General features: G+C 41.7%; 2 protein-coding genes across 2 annotated transcripts; one reads left to right on the forward strand and one right to left on the reverse strand.

Annotated features, from left to right (window-relative positions):
* The first annotated feature begins 1331 nt into the window (after positions 1–1331).
* Positions 1332–14031, forward strand: Tace (ADAM 17-like protease Tace). The gene is made up of 17 exons (XM_074103966.1): positions 1332–1619; positions 1705–1944; positions 2148–2269; positions 2347–2482; positions 2960–3231; positions 3311–3370; positions 4440–4574; positions 5931–6069; positions 7493–7728; positions 7997–8135; positions 8701–8770; positions 9475–9601; positions 10558–10669; positions 11395–11510; positions 12099–12254; positions 13103–13212; positions 13722–14031. The coding sequence occupies exons 1-17, from the start codon at positions 1559–1561 to the stop codon at positions 13780–13782; spliced, it is 2292 nt and encodes a 763-aa protein (XP_073960067.1). The 5' UTR covers positions 1332–1558; the 3' UTR covers positions 13783–14031.
* Positions 14032–14514: 483 nt separating this feature from the next.
* Positions 14515–17382, reverse strand: LOC141439978 (dynein heavy chain, cytoplasmic-like; the record flags this gene model as incomplete). The annotated part of the gene is made up of 4 exons (XM_074104439.1): positions 14515–14863; positions 15964–16124; positions 16500–16610; positions 17323–17382. Coding segments are annotated over 4 exons (510 nt in total), but the record flags the coding sequence as incomplete, so codon positions are not given.
* Between the last annotated feature and the right edge of the window lie 10 nt (positions 17383–17392).

Here is a 17392-nt window from a genome sequence, read left to right on the forward strand (position 1 = left end):
AACTTTCTTATTTTTGTAACCTTAGCCGTATCGATCTTTTTGTAGTGGTCTGTACATAGAAGGAAAAGGAAAATAGTAGGTAAAAAGTAAACTAAACATTGTGACATATGAAAAGTATATTAAGTCCTAATCCAATTATTGCCCCGACGTTACCTATTCTATAATAATGCGATATGGCGACATAGTGGTGTATGCTAAAGTAATAGTAGATTGTACAACAAGAGCATAAAACGAGCCATTTTACCCAAGACGTTCATATAGCCACCCGAGCCGGTACGGCGAGGGTGGATAGACACGTCGAGGGGAAAATGGGTTTAATGCTCGAGTTTTACAGTCTGCTTTTCACTTCGATGCCGAGGAAATGAAAAAGCAACAGAGGAAACAATTGTACACTTACTATGTACGTTTTATTTTCCATGCATTACTATATAATTATACATTTTTAGTTTTATTGATTTATTTTGACTGATTCTTAGTTTTATATAAATTAAAAATGTTTAAAAAAATATATATAGAAACTTCTTTGTTTTTTGGCTGTTGACACCTGATTACCTTGGTCTTAGACGAAGATTTTATTTTATGCACTAGAACATAAAAAGTCATTTTATGTCCCCTAGACCCAGCATAAACACGAACTTTACGAGCATGAGAAGTGAAAATTAAATTTTTTAGCTTTTAAAACTATCAAAAAATCTAATCCTTTGAACCGCAATGTATGGGTGTAGTTTCCTTTGTCTTTCTTTTACGAAAATAAGGTGCGGCCACATGCTACATGCCCGATGGCCGATGGGGTCAAAAGGTTCTCGAATGGCGTCCGCGGACCGGGAGACGAGCTGTCGGTAGACCTCCAACAAGATGGAGCGACGACCTGATTAAGATCGCGGGATCGCGGTGGATGCGAAAAGCACAAGACCGGTCTGAGTGGAGAGCCTTGGGGGAGGCCTATGTCCAGCAGTGGACGTCTTTCGGCTGACATGATGATGATGATGATGACATGCTACATAGTCGCTCGACGCTCATTTCCAGCGATAAATCTGTAGGGCTACTACGAAATTCTAAAATCGAACTTCGTCTCATTTGGTCCCTCTGACACTTATAATATTTAATACGAGAGCGAGAGGGACGGTATGATACGAACCTCGATTTGCGGCGTAGTACTGCTGCAGGGCTACTACGAAACTCGAAGTTCGTATCGTACCGTCCCTCTCGCTCTCGTATTAAATAATATAAGTGTCAAAGGGACCGCACGACACGAACTTCGAGTTTCGAGTTTCGTAGTAGCCCTGCAGGTGGTGTATTTATTTATTTCTATTTGGTGGCGTATGAGAGACGTGAGTGTGTGTGATGGTGTGTGTGTTTTTATTGAAGACTGAAGTATTGTACCTACTGATTTATTTTTAAAAATATAAATTAATGAATGAGAAACTAATAAGATCTAATTGAATTGAATCTTTATAGTTTCGTTGTGTGACTCTTATATTTCTAGGAAGAAATTGATTACTTTACTCTTCTAACACAAAAACAAATGTGTTTAGTGTTATGTTAAATTAAATTAACAATGAATCACATACAGTGGGAAGTTTTTTTATCGTTATCATTTCTTGTTATAACGAGTATTTGTAAGTACTGTCCAGACACCATAAAGATATAAAATATTTATCTTATATTAAGAATTAATTGTAAGACTATTTATTTTTATTTAAGGTTCCATTGATCACAACTTGAAGTATTTTGAAACGATACATGCTTCTAGTCTCAAGCATCACGTCGTGAAGCGCGGCGCAAAGCATTCTAGTCATCAGTTCAATACAATCAAAGAACTTCATTTCCGGACTCTCGGTAAAGAGTTCAGGCTCATATTGCACCCACGCTCATCTGTGCTGCATTCTAATTTCAAAGCTTATACTGTTGATGGAGATGGAAAGGAGACTACTGTTCACGTCGGTAAATATATTCTTGTTATAATAGCTTAAGAGCAGAGAAATAAAATTTTACAGAACATTTTACATAACACTACCTTTTTTAATAAACTAAAACAATTACTTTGCTTACCCGCGCCCTCAATAACAATCAATAAATTAGTACCATTTTCCTTATTTATACAACATGAAATCTAAGGCACACTTAGCATTCTTATTTACTTTTAGATAGAGACAAGTTCTTTACTGGCAGAGTATTTGGTGAAAAGTCTTCTGAAGTTAAACTACACATGGATGATGGCTTGATAACTGGGATTATCCACACTCCAGACGAGACATATCATATTGAGGTAACACAACAGCTGAAGAAAATAAATGATTATTGCTGCAATAAATTTTATTTAATAAATTAAATTCTGTTGTCCAGCCCTCTTGGCGTCACTTGCCGCATCTGGATTACAAAACAATGATCACCTATAGGGGATCAGATATAAGATTCAGTTGGGCACATCCTGATGATGTTAGCAAACCGCGAGTTTGTGGCTATGTTAAGGAAGGGAAAGGTAAGCACAAATGTTATGTCTTACCCAAGTTGGTACATATAGGCACCATCAGCCAAATAAGAGGTCTATCAATTTTTAAACAAGTTCCTGTCAAATGAATATGTTGCTAAAGTCGAACTTTCAAGTTGACAGACAAGAGAGAGAAGTTGTTTTGTGACATGCAAACAATTATCAACTTTAGAGTGGTAGACCACATATTTGGCTGATGGTACCATCAGCAGCATCAACAGTTCGACTTTAGCAACATATTCATTTGAGAGGAACTTGTTTAAAAATTGATAGACCACTTATTTTGCTGATGGTACCATGACCGTGATACTGTATACTTTAGGAGCAATAATATTGCTATACATATTTTTGAGTGATATCAATAGATAGCAAAATACTTTATACATCTGCCAACCCATGAGGCTCACATAGTCACATCTGGTGTGCTTTCTATGCTTGCTGTATACTATTTTCCATTGTAAATTTAAGAACTTGAAGAAGATGATGAAAACGACAACTTGGAACACAAACACGAGCAATCAGAGAGAGATAAGTACTTGGATAATATAGAGCTGGATCACAATGATGGACCACACAAGCCAGACACAACTTCAGATAAAGATCAGCACAAAAGAGTGAAGAGGCAAAGTGACTATGAGTATACTCCCACCAAGACTAGGTGCCCGTTACTGCTGGTGGCAGACTACAGATTCTTTCAGGAAATGGGTGCTAGCAACACTAAAACAACTATCAGTTATTTGGTATGTGCTTTTGACATTGTAAAGTGCTTTGAGAATCTGGTAAAATAATTAGACTATTAAAAAATTAACTTACTTTCAGATAAGTCTAATTGATCGAGTTCACAAGATATACAATGATACAGTTTGGCAAGACCGTCAGGTTAGTTGTCTGGAAATTGGAAACCAACCAAGCCCATGTTGTCCTAACATCATATTTGGAATTACAATCACTTTCACTACAATTTCCATCATCATGACGGGTGTCGCCTGCCAATGGTTGGGGGGGAGGGATGTCAAGTTGATATATGGATGATTGATGGGAACAGTATGAGCTCAGCTGCCCCCTGCAAAGCCCTAGCATCAAATAGTTTTGGATGAGGGTAGAAAGAGTGAATGCAATCATGACTGTCCTGCCCGCAGGTTAGATCTGATCTTAATGGATGCAGTCAGTTAGTCAGTCAGCAGAGTATCAGTAACTTCTTTTATTTTCACGAGCAAGAAGAACTTCAAGTTGCTTTTATGTTTACTGTGAAATTTCTCTTCACATATTAATTAAGATTTCTGTGGTTTTAGTAATTGACAAGATTTCATTTTTTTAACACCTGTAAATTACTACAGGAATCGTAAGAGTTTTGCCTCCTGAACATGGGAAAACATTTATTATAACTTATTTCTCCATATTTAAAAAAATATAAAAACATTAAAAATATATCTGAATTTGCCAACACTACCACAGAATAGATATATTTCCTTTGCCTTTTTCACCAGAAAAAAGAAATGTCGTAATTTTGCCAACGTCTAACGTCAACGTCAACGTCAGATTTACGTGATCTTTTTTTTTAAATAGAGACTAGACAAAATTTATGGATCTATTGTGTGGTAGTTTTGGAGTTATGCCCTTTTAAAGTAAGCACATCTTTAAAAAAAAAATATAACCATAGTGAAATTTTTAAAATATCAGTATCTTTCTCTTTCCAAACAGAATACAGAGAACGAATCAAATTATAGTCTTAGAAATATGAAATCTTGTCAATTATCTAGTTTATTCAGTTCGTACTCTTACTTTAGACCACCTACCAATGGGAGCACTATAGGACATAATGGAAGAATAAAAAGTTTCATACGGAAATACTATTCCATCTAGATCTTCATTGTAGTTACAATTCCTAGCTCACAATTTTAGCTGTTGGTTAGATACATAAGTGACAAGATGATTTATTGTGGCACAGGACATGGACGGGTTCAAAGGCATGGGTTTCGTAATCAAGAAGATCCTGGTGCACTCGGAGCCGACGCGCGTGCGCGGCGGGGAGGCGCACTACAACATGGTGCGAGAGAAGTGGGACGTCAGAAATCTGCTCGAGGTACACTACAATCATTGTAACAATAGTTTTTACACTGTTAACTTTACCTTTAAAGTCTCTATCCATTACACCGTATTATACCATGACCATAATAGCAGTGTCAGACAAAAATATATTCTTTGTAAAAGTATGAGACTACTAGCACGTTTCCTAACCAACCGCTCACCGTCGCGTTTCAGCGCTTGACATTCCGTTTCTGACACGTTCCTATTACGGTAATGGCCTGATACGCAGTAGTGGGTAGAGACCTTTAGTTTCATGGTGTAACCACGGGCTACAGCTACATTCCGTAACAAATGAAATTCAAATTCAAAAAATCTTTATCTAACTAGCGGATAGCGGACCCGGCAGACGTTGTCTTGCCCGAAAAAACACTACATTAAAATTATGATATGATAACATACCAACAACAGCGCCATCTATACCACGCGACAGATAAATCTGCCTAAAAGTTAATTACTTAATACTCAGTTTTGACGCATTTTTGAGATACATTTTTTATGCGACGTCTTTACGTTACTCCCGGATTGTGTTCGAATCTATTCAATTATTGGAATTATACCTTTATAGTTTTTGTGGAACTAGTCGAGGCAATGCAGTTTTAGGCAAAGTTAGGCGGCGGAAGGTATACCGGGTCAAATTTATTCAAATACTTTCTTTAATTTGAGGGGAGAGAGAGTTTACCGTATCGACGGGATGAACATTAAATGTTTGACAGTTTCGAAACCCATGAACATTTTGTACGGGAAAATGTTTTTTCTATTATTTTATTTTTTCGATAATCTTCCAATGTTTTTAATACTTATTATCTTATTCCTGACGGAGACAAATCCAAAAACACAAAAATTATAAAAATTGGTCAACTTTCTTTTATATATATGGTAGTTGATTGATTTGTTAGATTTCCATTATTTGTGCCTTGCTCTTCCTTTGTAATACAGGTAGCCCTTCGGCAAAGGCCTCCGTTTACTCTAGTGATAGATATTTAAATACAAAGTGACCCAACCATGTGTTGAAATATTGCGGGTTAAATACAATACACCTTGTATAAATGTTCCTCTACTGTTGGGCACTAGGCCGCAGTAGGTACATACGGCCACAGAGCGAATTGGGAACATCAACCACCACCACCAATCGACGAAACGTTTTCTGTAAACCGATAATCTAATACTTATTCTTCCGCGCAGCATTAGATATCCGATGGCGATCGTAAAGGCCTACACAGCTGACGCGGTTTGCACGGAGTGGGTGGACGCCTATTGAAAAATAGCATGAGCAGCGCTAACTGCACGCGTCGGTGCGCCCGCTCCGTGCACCCGCGCCAGCTAGCGTAGGCCCTAACAGCTTGTTGTTTAGGTGTTCAGCCGCGAGTATTCGCACAAGGACTTCTGCCTGGCGCACCTGTTCACGGACCTCAAGTTCGAGGGCGGCATCCTAGGGCTCGCGTACGTGGGCTCGCCGCGACGGAACTCCGTCGGCGGAATCTGCACGCCAGGTAACACTGGAACTGCTGATAGCCTGAACGTACACGCCTTATGGTTTTGCAATACGGAGTTTCCCTAAAACCAACGCAAAAACTTTAGGCCCGACAAGTTCTCGAATGCAGACCGCGGATTGGTAAGCGCAGCATAGGACATCTACCAACAAGATAGACGGGTGAGCTGGTTAAAGCTGTGGGTTTACGATGGATGCAGGCCGCTTCCAACCGAAGCAACTAAAAGTATATGTGGGGGGAGGCCTATGTCCAACAGTGGACATCTTACGACTGATATGATGATGAACGCCAAAACTGTGACCAATGATGGAGCATCTCACAATGGAGCAATGTTCACATTGAATTAAACAGAATTGTTGAGATACTGGTACTTTTATACAAGTCTTGTTTGGGGCACGTCCTTTTATTTCGTCTTAGACGTCAGATTTGGCTTGATCCTCCCCCCTGAATTTAACACGTAATTAATGTACCTTAGTATCTGTAGCAGTAATTTGAAAACTATGATATTTTCACTAATGTTTGGTTTTAGGGTTACTCTGTATAATATCGGATAGTCGCCAACACTTATGTTAGTGAATGGTTGGAACCGAAAGAACTTTTTTGTAAGTTTCGCTCAATTTCATGCTTATAACGCTGAAAGTGTATAGTCTCCTGTGAAATCAACGTAACGTGGTTGAAGTAGGTATATTAAACTTTTTGTAATTCTTAGGTTTTCTAAGCACTTTAATTTTCGTTTTATGACCATTGTGTTTGTTTTGTTTTCAGCTATTTCGGTGCAATAGTGTGAGTGTTTATTTGTTTTTGTTCGTTTTGCTTTATATTTAAGTTTATTATTTAATTTTTATTAAAAAGGTGGTAGGTGGGAGTTGGGAGTCATTTTATTATTTCTTTCGCTCTATTTGTCTGCAGTGCATGTTTAATTAGTCTGTAAACTCGTGATATTCACGTGGCGAAAAAAGATATCCTTAGTTTCCTTTAAGAATTACACGGATATATATTCTAATTAATATTTTTAAGTTAAGTAACAAATAAATTTGTCGTCAGTTTGAGTTCCCACAACTAGAGTCTCGGATCTTTACGTCGAGTTTAAAAAATGCCTTTACGTCGCTAACGATAAGGCGATAACAGTTTCTGTTTTACACCAATACTGCCTGAAAAAAAATGTCGTTCTCAGTGGCGGACTAACAGTGGGGCGGAAACGGCGGCCCGCTCCGGGCCTCTAGTCCCGGGGGGTTACCAAATGTCACAAGTCCTGAACGATGCTAAAAATATTAGTTATTAGATCAGCTTCTAAGGCTGGAGTGGGGAGGGACCTCTCATTCGGCTACGTCGCCCCGGGCGAAACGGCTTAGTCTGCTGGCTTTTTTTTTCATAGTCATAACTGAAACTGACAACCGGTAATCGCGACTGGAACAATTCGCAGAATACTTCAAGAACGGTTACACGTTATACCTGAATTCTGGGCTGAGCTCGTCCCGCAACCACTACGGGCAGCGCGTGATCACGCGCGAGGCGGACCTCGTGACGGCGCACGAGTTCGGCCACAACTGGGGCTCCGAGCACGACCCCGACGTGGCCGAGTGCTCGCCCGCCGCCAGCCAGGGCGGCTCCTACCTCATGTACACCTACAGCGTCAGCGGGTACGACGTCAACAACAAGGTTAGTCTAGGCTAACCGCTAACATCTGGTAGCATGGTGAGCAGTTGTGTTGCTCTGGTTGAGTTCGAAACGCGTCAGTGTAGTGTGGTGGTGTTGATAGATGGGTTTGTGTGATTTCTTACAGTGTGGAGGTGGAGGAACGGCATGAACAGTGTGTTTTTTTTGTAACTGTAACGACGGTCACGAAAACGTCACGACGGTCACGAAAACGTCAAATAAATTACGAATAATGTTAGCGTGAATCTTTATAAGGTACTATATTCGGCAGCGTTTCTCGCCGTGCAGCCTGCGCTCGATCCGCAAGGTGCTGCAGGCCAAGTCGGGGCGCTGCTTCTCGGAGCCCGAGGAGAGCTTCTGCGGGAATCTGCGCGTCGAGGGCGGCGAGGAGTGCGACGCCGGCCTGCTCGGTAACACACTCATTATTTATTACAAGCTTTTATTTGACTTCACATGACTAATTGCGAATCATTTTCTTACTACTGCCTGGTATTTGGCCCTATGCTACGAAGTGCAAAAATCGAACTTCCCATCTTGCCGTCCCGCTCATGCTTAATGTTTAATGTTTAAAACAAACAAAGTATAGTAAAGTATATTATTTAACACGAGAGTGAGAGGGTCGGACGATATGAACTTCGAATTTCGTAGTAGCCCCCCTGATTCTGTTGAAATTTGGTAGGTATACTTATGTAAACCCGGGTGATACATAGTGGCAGTGAAATTGTAGTGGAACTCCTAAACGGTTGAAGGCATCGACTTGAAATTCGTGTGGAAATGTGGCTTGGATGATATTTTACTTTTCTATGCTTGTGCGGTTGAGATTTCGCGAATATTGCGTGCATCTCGATCTCGTGGTGGGAATATTAGAGTAAAAAACAACCTATGTGTTATTCCGAAGATGAGCTAACTATGTTTACCAAAGTTCATTCAAACAGACCGACGTTCAGTACTCACTGCTAAATCGTCTTTTTACAGGCACGGAAGATAATGATATGTGTTGCGATAAAAATTGCAAGTTGCGGAAGAATCAAGGAGCTGTTTGCAGGTAATTTGATTCTAATTCATCACAATAAGCTTAGAAAGAACTTGATTGGCAAAAGAAAAACTACGTCTCCAATATTTTAGCTGACTGTTACAATTTTTGTGACAATAATCTTACTACTATAACTGACGTATTAAATAGGATAATACTTTTTTACTTAGGAAACTACCCCATTCAATTTGATTTTCATTGCTGTTTGTCGGGGTGATTTTTAGCGTTGCCGTAACAAGTTTTGCCGCAAAAGCCGTGGTGGCCCAGTGGTTTCGCCTATGTCCTCTGAAGCAGAGGATTGTGGGTTCAAACCTCAGATCGCACCTCTACAAAGTTGTATCGTTGATCGAAGGGGACGTATATAGGCTGGGATGATGATGATGATGATCAAGTTTTGCTTTACATTGCTCGTGACAAGTTACACTAGCCAGAGTCTAGGATGTATATTGGTGTGATGTCCTCAGCGACTCAGCCTGTGTGGTGTCGGGTTAGAATTACACCTCTCCATTTCTTCCGTGGATGTCGCAAGAGGCGACAAATGATATAGGTTAAGGTATACCGTAGGCGACAGGCTAGCAACCTGTCACTAATGTACCGTTTTTGTCAAACTTAAAACCTAAAATTGCTAAAAGTGGCTCCGAAGCGGTAACGTTTCGTGTGCTCTGCCTACCCCATTTGGGAATACAGGCGTGATGTTTGTGTGTGTGTGTCCTCAGCGACAAGAACTCCCCGTGCTGCGCGGGCTGCGTGTTCGCGCCGCCGGGCGTGGTGTGCCGCGAGGCCGCGCACTCGGCCTGCGAGGGCGAGGCCACCTGCAACGGCGCCTCCGCTGACTGCCCCAAGGTACACACCACTGAACAAATCCTGTTCTAAGGCTGCTTGTCCACGAGTGGAGCGAGGCAGCGGAGCATGATCAATAGAATGGCATAAAACCGCTTCTTTTCATTCGATAGGGAGTTGGTTGGTAACTAGCTTAAAAAATCGTACAAAACCGGGAAGCGGAACGAGGATGCAGAGCGGGGAAGTTCCGCTAATAGAAAAACAGTCGACAACTCCGCTCCGCGTTACTTTCTCGCTCTGCTCCGCTATCTAGCTCCGCGCCTATGGATAGACAAATTCCACACCTCCGCTCCGCATTACGTCCTCGCTCCACTCCAGTGGACAGGCAGCCTAAGTGTGTTTTAAAACAGACTTGGATTTCTAACTTCATTATTCTCTTTCACAATATTTTAGACTAACCCGGTCATTATTATTTTTATGAATTGAATTCGGGTTTTGTTCCGCGTACCTTGATTTTAACGAAGCTCGATATTTCGGCACAGTTGCATGCGCCATGATCACGAGACGACTGCGAGCTGAAATATCGAGGTTCGTTAAAATCAAGGTACGCGGAACAAAACCCGAATTTAATTCATAAAAAATATTATCTTTGTTTGTTTTGTATCTGTAATAACAATTTGATGGTGTGTTCTGCGCTATGCTTGATTAACATAGACTACTTTTTATCCTGTGAAAGTGTAAAGTTCCGGCGGGACACATACGAAGTTGCGAGTGACGTTCAACGCTCGCATTAGTTGTTTCTATGGACGGCTGCCCTACGAATAAATAATAAGTTATTATTTATTCGTAGCGGCTGCCACAAAAATACAGTAGTCTCTTTACAACGCTGTCGATACGACCTATTTATCGTTACTGTCAACTTTTCGTAGTCTTATGAGTACTATACGACATTTGAGCGGATAATCTAAATGAACCACCTCATCTTTTTTCCATCGACGATTGACAGCACTATGTTACAGGCGCCAGCGATCGCGGACGAGCACGAGTGCGCGGAGCGCGGGCGCTGCCGCAACGGCAGCTGCGTGCCGTACTGCGAGACACAAGGCATGCACAGCTGCATGTGCGATATCGGTATGTACTGACAACCAATTTGGTTCCACTTTGTTAACATCCCACTAATATTATAAATGCGAAAGTTTGTAAGTCTGTTTGTTTGTTTTTCACCTCATCACGTCTAAACCGATGAACCTATTTAGAAGAAATTCGGTGTACAGATACTTGGAGTCCCGGGGAAAGACATGGGATAGTTTTTACCCCAGAAAATTGTATATATTCCGCGGGATAATGATGAACGAATTCTGCGCAGACAGAGTCGCGGGCAACAGGCTAGTATTTTATATACTCATGCCAAATTACAGCTTTCGGGCACTAACACAGTCTAGAGAAGCTAAGCCGCGGACGGACGGACGTAGCGAAACTACAAGGGTTCCTTGTAGGACTATAGAAGCCAAACAATAGGCTAGTTATCTATCCCACGGAAATAAAAAAAATGTATTCTGATATTTTGTCTCGAATATTTTTTTTCATTTCATTTCATTTCCACGGAAATTTCGAAAGATTTTTTCTTACAAGTCCCCAAAATTTGAAATCTCAGTTTCAGTTGTTTAAGTTTCGCTCTGTCCGGTATTCTACAATATTTGTATAATGTTGACCTTGAGGCCCCGGGTTCGATTCCCGGTCGGGACAAATATTTGTATGAATAATACGAATGTTTGCTCTCGGGTCTTGGATGTTTAATCAAATCAACTGTTACTCAACAAATGTTAATTAAGTGTATTTGTGCGTTGGTCTGTCAGTCGCGGACGCGTGCAAGCGCTGCTGCCGTAAGAGCCTGAACAAGACTTGCTTCCCGGTCGCGCACAACGACATCCTGCCCGACGGAACGCCCTGCATACAAGGGTTCTGCAACAAGGTACACCCCTAGCGTCCACTAAACTACCCGCGTTGACCCTTCACGAGTACGGCCACAGCTTTAACTTGACTTACGTAAAAACGCCATTTGCATAGTAAAAAAAGCCGCGGTGGCTCAGTGGTTGGATGATTAAACAAACAAAATAAATAAAGAGATTTATTCAATAGTTTGTATCTATTATCTGTCAAGTTCCCAATCCGCACTGGGCCCGCGTGGGAACTATGGTCCAAGTCCTCGTTCTGAGAGGAGGCCTCTGGGACGTATATAGGCTGGGGTGATGATCTGTCATATCTGTCAAGCAGAGGGTTCGAGCCCGGGCTCGCACCTCGTGAGTTTTTTGGAATTTATATGCGAAATTACTTTCGAAATTTACTATGAACTTAAAGGTGAAGGAAATCGTCGTGAGGGAATCTGCACACACTTGCGAAGAAATTGGTGTGTGAAGTTCCCAATCCACACTGGGCCCACGTGGGAACTACAGCCCAAGCCCTCTCATTCTGAGAGAAAGCCTGTGCTCAGCAGTGGGACGTTTATAGGTTGAGATGATTTGCATATATTTTGTAAACAAGAAGCCTGTCTGTTTGTCAGGGTGTCTGCGAGAAGACGATCCAAGATGTGGTGGAGCGTTTCTGGGACATCATCGAAGACATCAACATCAACAACGTGCTGGGCTTCTTACGCGACAACATCGTGGGCGTGGTCGTGCTCGTCACCGCCTTCGTATGGATCCCCGCCAGCTGCGTGGTCGGTTTACTCGACCGGGAATACACGAGCCTGTAGCACGCAGTGGAGGCGTTAAGGGGGGCGTAAGGCGGAGAGGGCGGTCCGCCCCGGGTGCCGACGACAACTCACTCGTCGTATCCAAAGCAGGCGCACAAAATCTTCATCCTTGAAGACATATTTTAGTAAAATAAAGTAGTATTTATGTAGGGGTGCTCAATACAAAACCGCCCGGGTTGCCAATCTACCCTACGCCGCCACTGGTAGCACGTACATTTTCATGCAAGTAGCTGGCACGCTTGTGTCATGTTTGTATGAAGATTGACATTCGCGCGCCAGCTACATGCACGAGAATGTGCGGGCTACAGGCATGTGTACTTCCAGTCTAAAGCAAAGTTAAGACGTGCAAAAAATATCGTGCAAGTTGCATTACACAGCGGCAGTCGATTGACCATTTCAAACTCGTCCGTTTTACGGCCTCGTATTTTTTCTTGCAGGTCTAAACTGAGCGTAGACATGGATTATCTCGACTCTGAAAAGTGAACATTAACATCACTATTTTCGTTTTTGTCAAACTTAAAACCTAAAATTGCTAAAAGTGGCTCCGAAGCGGTAACGTTTCGTGTGCTCTGCCTACCCCATTTGGAATACAGGCGTGATGTTTGTGTGTATGTGTGAAATGTGAACATTATCCTGTGTGATTGAACGAATCCGCAGTGAGTGCTGAATCACTGATCGCGGGCGACTAGATCCAATTCGGTTGGTCGGAGTTGCAGCTCCTCAGAGTCGATAATATTTGAAATCCAAAGACTCTTGATCTAGGGTAGACTTTATTAGTAGTTGCATTTTTTTTTTCAACTTTGGTCACACAGATCAGTTACGTGGACCGGCGGCGGCAGCGGCAGCACCAGAAGTATGTGGAGTGGGAGCGCCAACACGACCTCGTGCACCACTCGTCGCCGCGCAAGATCATACACACGAGGTAACGATGCGAGGATTGGCCGTCCTGACTGAGCGAGCAGCCTCCCGAGGCACGAGTTGGTATTGTAAGGCTCAATGTTCGAAGATTATAGTTGCCTAGCTATGAAGTTCGCTCGGTCAGTACTCCGGTAATAGTAAACATGTGAGAGATGAGTTGAGATGACTGTTAATATGTTGAGTGCATAATATTATTTATGTATATACTTGTCTGTACTGTTTACTGTATTGGTGTGCAATAAAGAGTTATTGTATTGTATTAAAAGTGTACAATCGCGGTTTCGGTGGTATGGTTTGGAGGACATGCCATGTACCTGACGTACCTTGGCAAGAGTACTCATTTAAATCGTGTGGTTATTGTATTGTTTTTGTAGTTTCGGCCTTTTGGAACTGACATGTTTATTAGTTTATTACCTATTGATCAAAGTTCCATAATAAATAAAGAAAAAATAACGTTGATAACCGTTTAAAAATTCAAACTTATGATGTCCTATAGTGATGTTATTGTTTCAGGTTGCCCAAGCAAAAGCCGCCGGGGATGAAAACTGTTATTCAAGGCACAAGCCAACTATAAAACATCGTCTAATGTACCATCAGCCAAATATATGCTCTACTACCCTAAAGTTGATAATCGTTTGCATGTCATAAAAATTAATGTCAACACCTTGGCAACTTGAAAGTTCGACTTTAGCGACATATTAATTTGATAGGAACTTGTTTAAAAGTTGATAGACCACTTATTTTGCTGATGGTACGAGTATAATAATTTAACTAACTGAATAAATGTAATTTAAATAAAATAAACTTTTTTTTTATTATTGAATTTATTATGTAAATAGTGGTTACAATTTATTACCAGAATAAATACACGAGTAAGCTTAATAAATAATATAATTTAGTGCTTATAAGGTATATTGCGATATGCGGTACTGAGCACCGGCTGCGTGAAAAATAAAAGCTGCACTGGTATAAAGATAATTTTCCCGTCTAAAGAATATAAACATAATCCATACGAGCGATATGACCGCGGATCAAGGTATGCTTAGTCAAAACTAAATGTGTTTTATAAAAACTTCTCAAATTACTCTGTTTTAAATTAAGTGCGATACGGTGTAGCAGCACAAGTGTGGCTGTAGTTGATCCTGTCTTGCGAACAATCAGTCGCTCTAAAAACGCAACCAGAGCCTGTTAATCTTTTGAACTACACTAGTATTTTTAATACATTCAATTTTTTTATTATTATTCGATTGGATGGCAAACGAGCAAGTGGATCTCCTGATGGTAAGAGATCACCACCGCCCATAAACATCTGCAACAACAGAGGTATTGCAGATGCGTTGCCAACCTAGAGGCCTAAGATGGGATACCTCTTTACCTAGCGTCGTAGGTAGTAAGGAGACAGCTCTAGATAAGTTTAGGCATTGTTGGCGTTCATAAGGTTAAGTCTCATGATTGCTTTAGTCTTAGTTTCGCCAGTTTAGTTGAGTGCAGTGGAGGTGAGTAGGGCGACGCCGCGTTCGTAGAAGGCATGCGGCTCCTGCCCGGGCGCGATGGGCAGACGCACCGTGAACAGCAGCTCGGAGCGCGCGCTGTTCAGGTACACCGGCAGCGTGAGCGACTGGCCGCCGCTCGGGACCGTAGTGGACTCGGGACCGCTGTGGGGAAATTATACCTCCTGTTATAAGCCGACTACAAAAAGTAAGAAACTGCTAAACTGGGTTTATTTATTTATGTTTGTTACCTGGAAACAACGTCATTTATGGACCGACTCGGAAAATTATTTTTAGTTAGGAAGGGTATGTATTCCGATTTAGGGGCTGTTTCACCATCCATTGATTAGTGTTAACTGGCGGTTAGGTGTGATGCCATCTCTATTTATTTTGTTCAAAAAGACGGAGACGGCATCACATTTAACCGTCGGTTAACGCTAATCAATGGATGGTGAAACAGCCCCTAAGTCTTATTTAAATTTCAAGAAAAAAATCTGTCGGTAAGGACCTTAAAAAAAAAGTAAAATTATTTTGTATCTATTTATGTGCGTTTATTCGTTTTCAAGTAGCCATAGTACTAAAGCGTTGCTTGGTTTGGAACTAGATCGATTTTATTCTATTGGACAACCACAGAAATTAGTGTATTTTTAAGTTTAGAATAAGCGTTAGTGGAACGAGGATCTGCACCTGCTACGCTATGATATGATAGTGACGTCGTGAGAAATGTTGGGCAAGCGGTAGATGCAGGTGTCAAATTGTCGTTCATTGAAGCTAGTGTCTCAAGGAGGAGCCCTTTGTTCAAAATTAACTGTCTTCCAAATGGTTAGGGCTCATAATGTCCCACTCGCAAAATGTTCCACCACCAAAATTAAGTCCCTTTCGCAAATGGTCCCTTATGCAAAATACCCCATTCCCATTACGTCCCTTTCTCAAAACGTCCCGTCTGCAAAATGTCACATTAGCAAAATATCCCGTTCGCAAAATGTCCCTTTCGCAAAATGTCCAGCCTGCAAAATTCTTGTTTAAATAAAGAAATTAGGCTCTCTCTCATGGATTGAAAGGAAGGACATTTTGCAGAAGAGACGTTTTGCGAACGGGACGTAATTTATGTGTCGGGACATTTTGCAGAGAGGTCGTTTTGAGAAAGGGACATTTATAAAAGGGACCTTTTGCGAAAGGGACAGAGGGACATTTTGCGAGTGGGAAATTATGAGCCCTAACCTTCCAAATGATGATGACGATGAATATGATGGCGTGATAATTACCGTATCCAAGTGAGCACGGTGAGCGGTAGATCCACCATGATGGTATTCGTGAGCAGCAGCCGGTGCCCCTTGACGGTGGCGCCCTGGAGCTTGAGCCCCGTCACCTGGAAGGACCATTCCGCAGAGCTCTCCGCCTCTGAACCCGCCTCCGGAATCGTCACCTATACAAACCAGTTACAAGAATATTATCGCCGGCACCCGGTAGTCTGAACCAACAGTTGGTGTTTTACCAAGCCATTATCTAACTTCATCCTAATATGTGTTTGCTTCAAATCTTGCAACTTAATTTTAATCCGCATTTAGTGGTCGGATTGACAATTGTATGCATATGAAGGTTGGATAAAAATGCGAGTACAGTTTACACAAGTACAGTCAGTAAAAAAAGGTTGTATTCCTTAGAAGTTATTCGTCGAAAGTTTCTAAGGTATAGTATTATTCTTCCACAGAAGCGAAGACGCGGAATAGTTAGTTCCCATATAAAAGGAAGCCCTAATCAGATAGACATATAATATGATAGATATATTATGGTATCTGACCTGCAAATGGAGTTCCTCGAGCGACCATGAGTTAGCTTGCGCCACGCACTGGCGGGTGGCAGTGATGTACGCCTCAGGGTTCAGCAGTCCTCCCAGCCACACCGGTATACTCTAAAAATGATTGAAATCATTAAAACACTTTGCTAAAGTATTCGTTTTCTGAAACCAAAAATGTAAAAGGACAGGCACAGTGTAATTGATAAGATAAATGACCATTCTGTTTCGATAACTTATGGCAGAAAAATTCTTCGAGTAATTAATGATCGCGTGCCAAACCTACTGAAAATCGGAGCTTTACATTCTACACAAGGTACACAAATCTGTTGAAAGACACGAGACTCCGTTTGGGCAGAGGCAAAGCTACCGCTTTCGAGGATAGCGTGTGAAGTGGAAGAAGTGTTTCAGTTCTTATGACGATGACATTACTTTTTGCTAGCTAGGCATCAATGTCGTAGCATGTTGGGAACTCTCAGCTGCTCTATTCCCAATTCTGCACGATCGCCTAAACTAGACATTATCGAGGTGTTATAGCTGAAAAAAAATATTTGGCAGTCGTAATAAAGTTTAAAAGTGCGTCGGAGCACTTCCCGCTGTAAATCCTGTTAAATACGCTGATATTGCTAATATCTCTGCCAATACTTCGAGGATAAAATGTATCAGAGAACAGGGTCATCCGGACACAAGGACGATGGAACATTTAAGCTGGATATGGACAGGATGAGATTTAGGGAGCTGACTGCCTACCTTCAATGATGTGGCACTATAAGAACCAGAGCTTAGAGGTGAAAGCAATACCTATTGCCTACTTTCAATGATGGGGTACCTGCAGACGGCGCGCGCACCCTGGTCGGCGGCCACGCACTCGGAGACGGCGGCGAGCTGACGCGACGCGG

The sequence above is a fragment of the Choristoneura fumiferana genome, chromosome 21, assembly GCF_025370935.1.
Source record: "Choristoneura fumiferana chromosome 21, NRCan_CFum_1, whole genome shotgun sequence".
Lineage (NCBI taxonomy): Eukaryota > Metazoa > Arthropoda > Insecta > Lepidoptera > Tortricidae > Choristoneura > Choristoneura fumiferana.

Bases quoted from the DNA above. Each gene is read 5' to 3' on its own strand.
- Tace (XM_074103966.1), top strand. From the start codon at position 1,559: ATGAATCACATACAGTGGGAAGTTTTTTTATCGTTATCATTTCTTGTT. The intron at 9,602-10,557 runs GTACACACCACT...ACTATGTTACAG, and splicing joins CCTCCGCTGACTGCCCCAAG to GCGCCAGCGATCGCGGACGA. The intron at 10,670-11,394 runs GTATGTACTGAC...TTGGTCTGTCAG, and splicing joins CAGCTGCATGTGCGATATCG to TCGCGGACGCGTGCAAGCGC.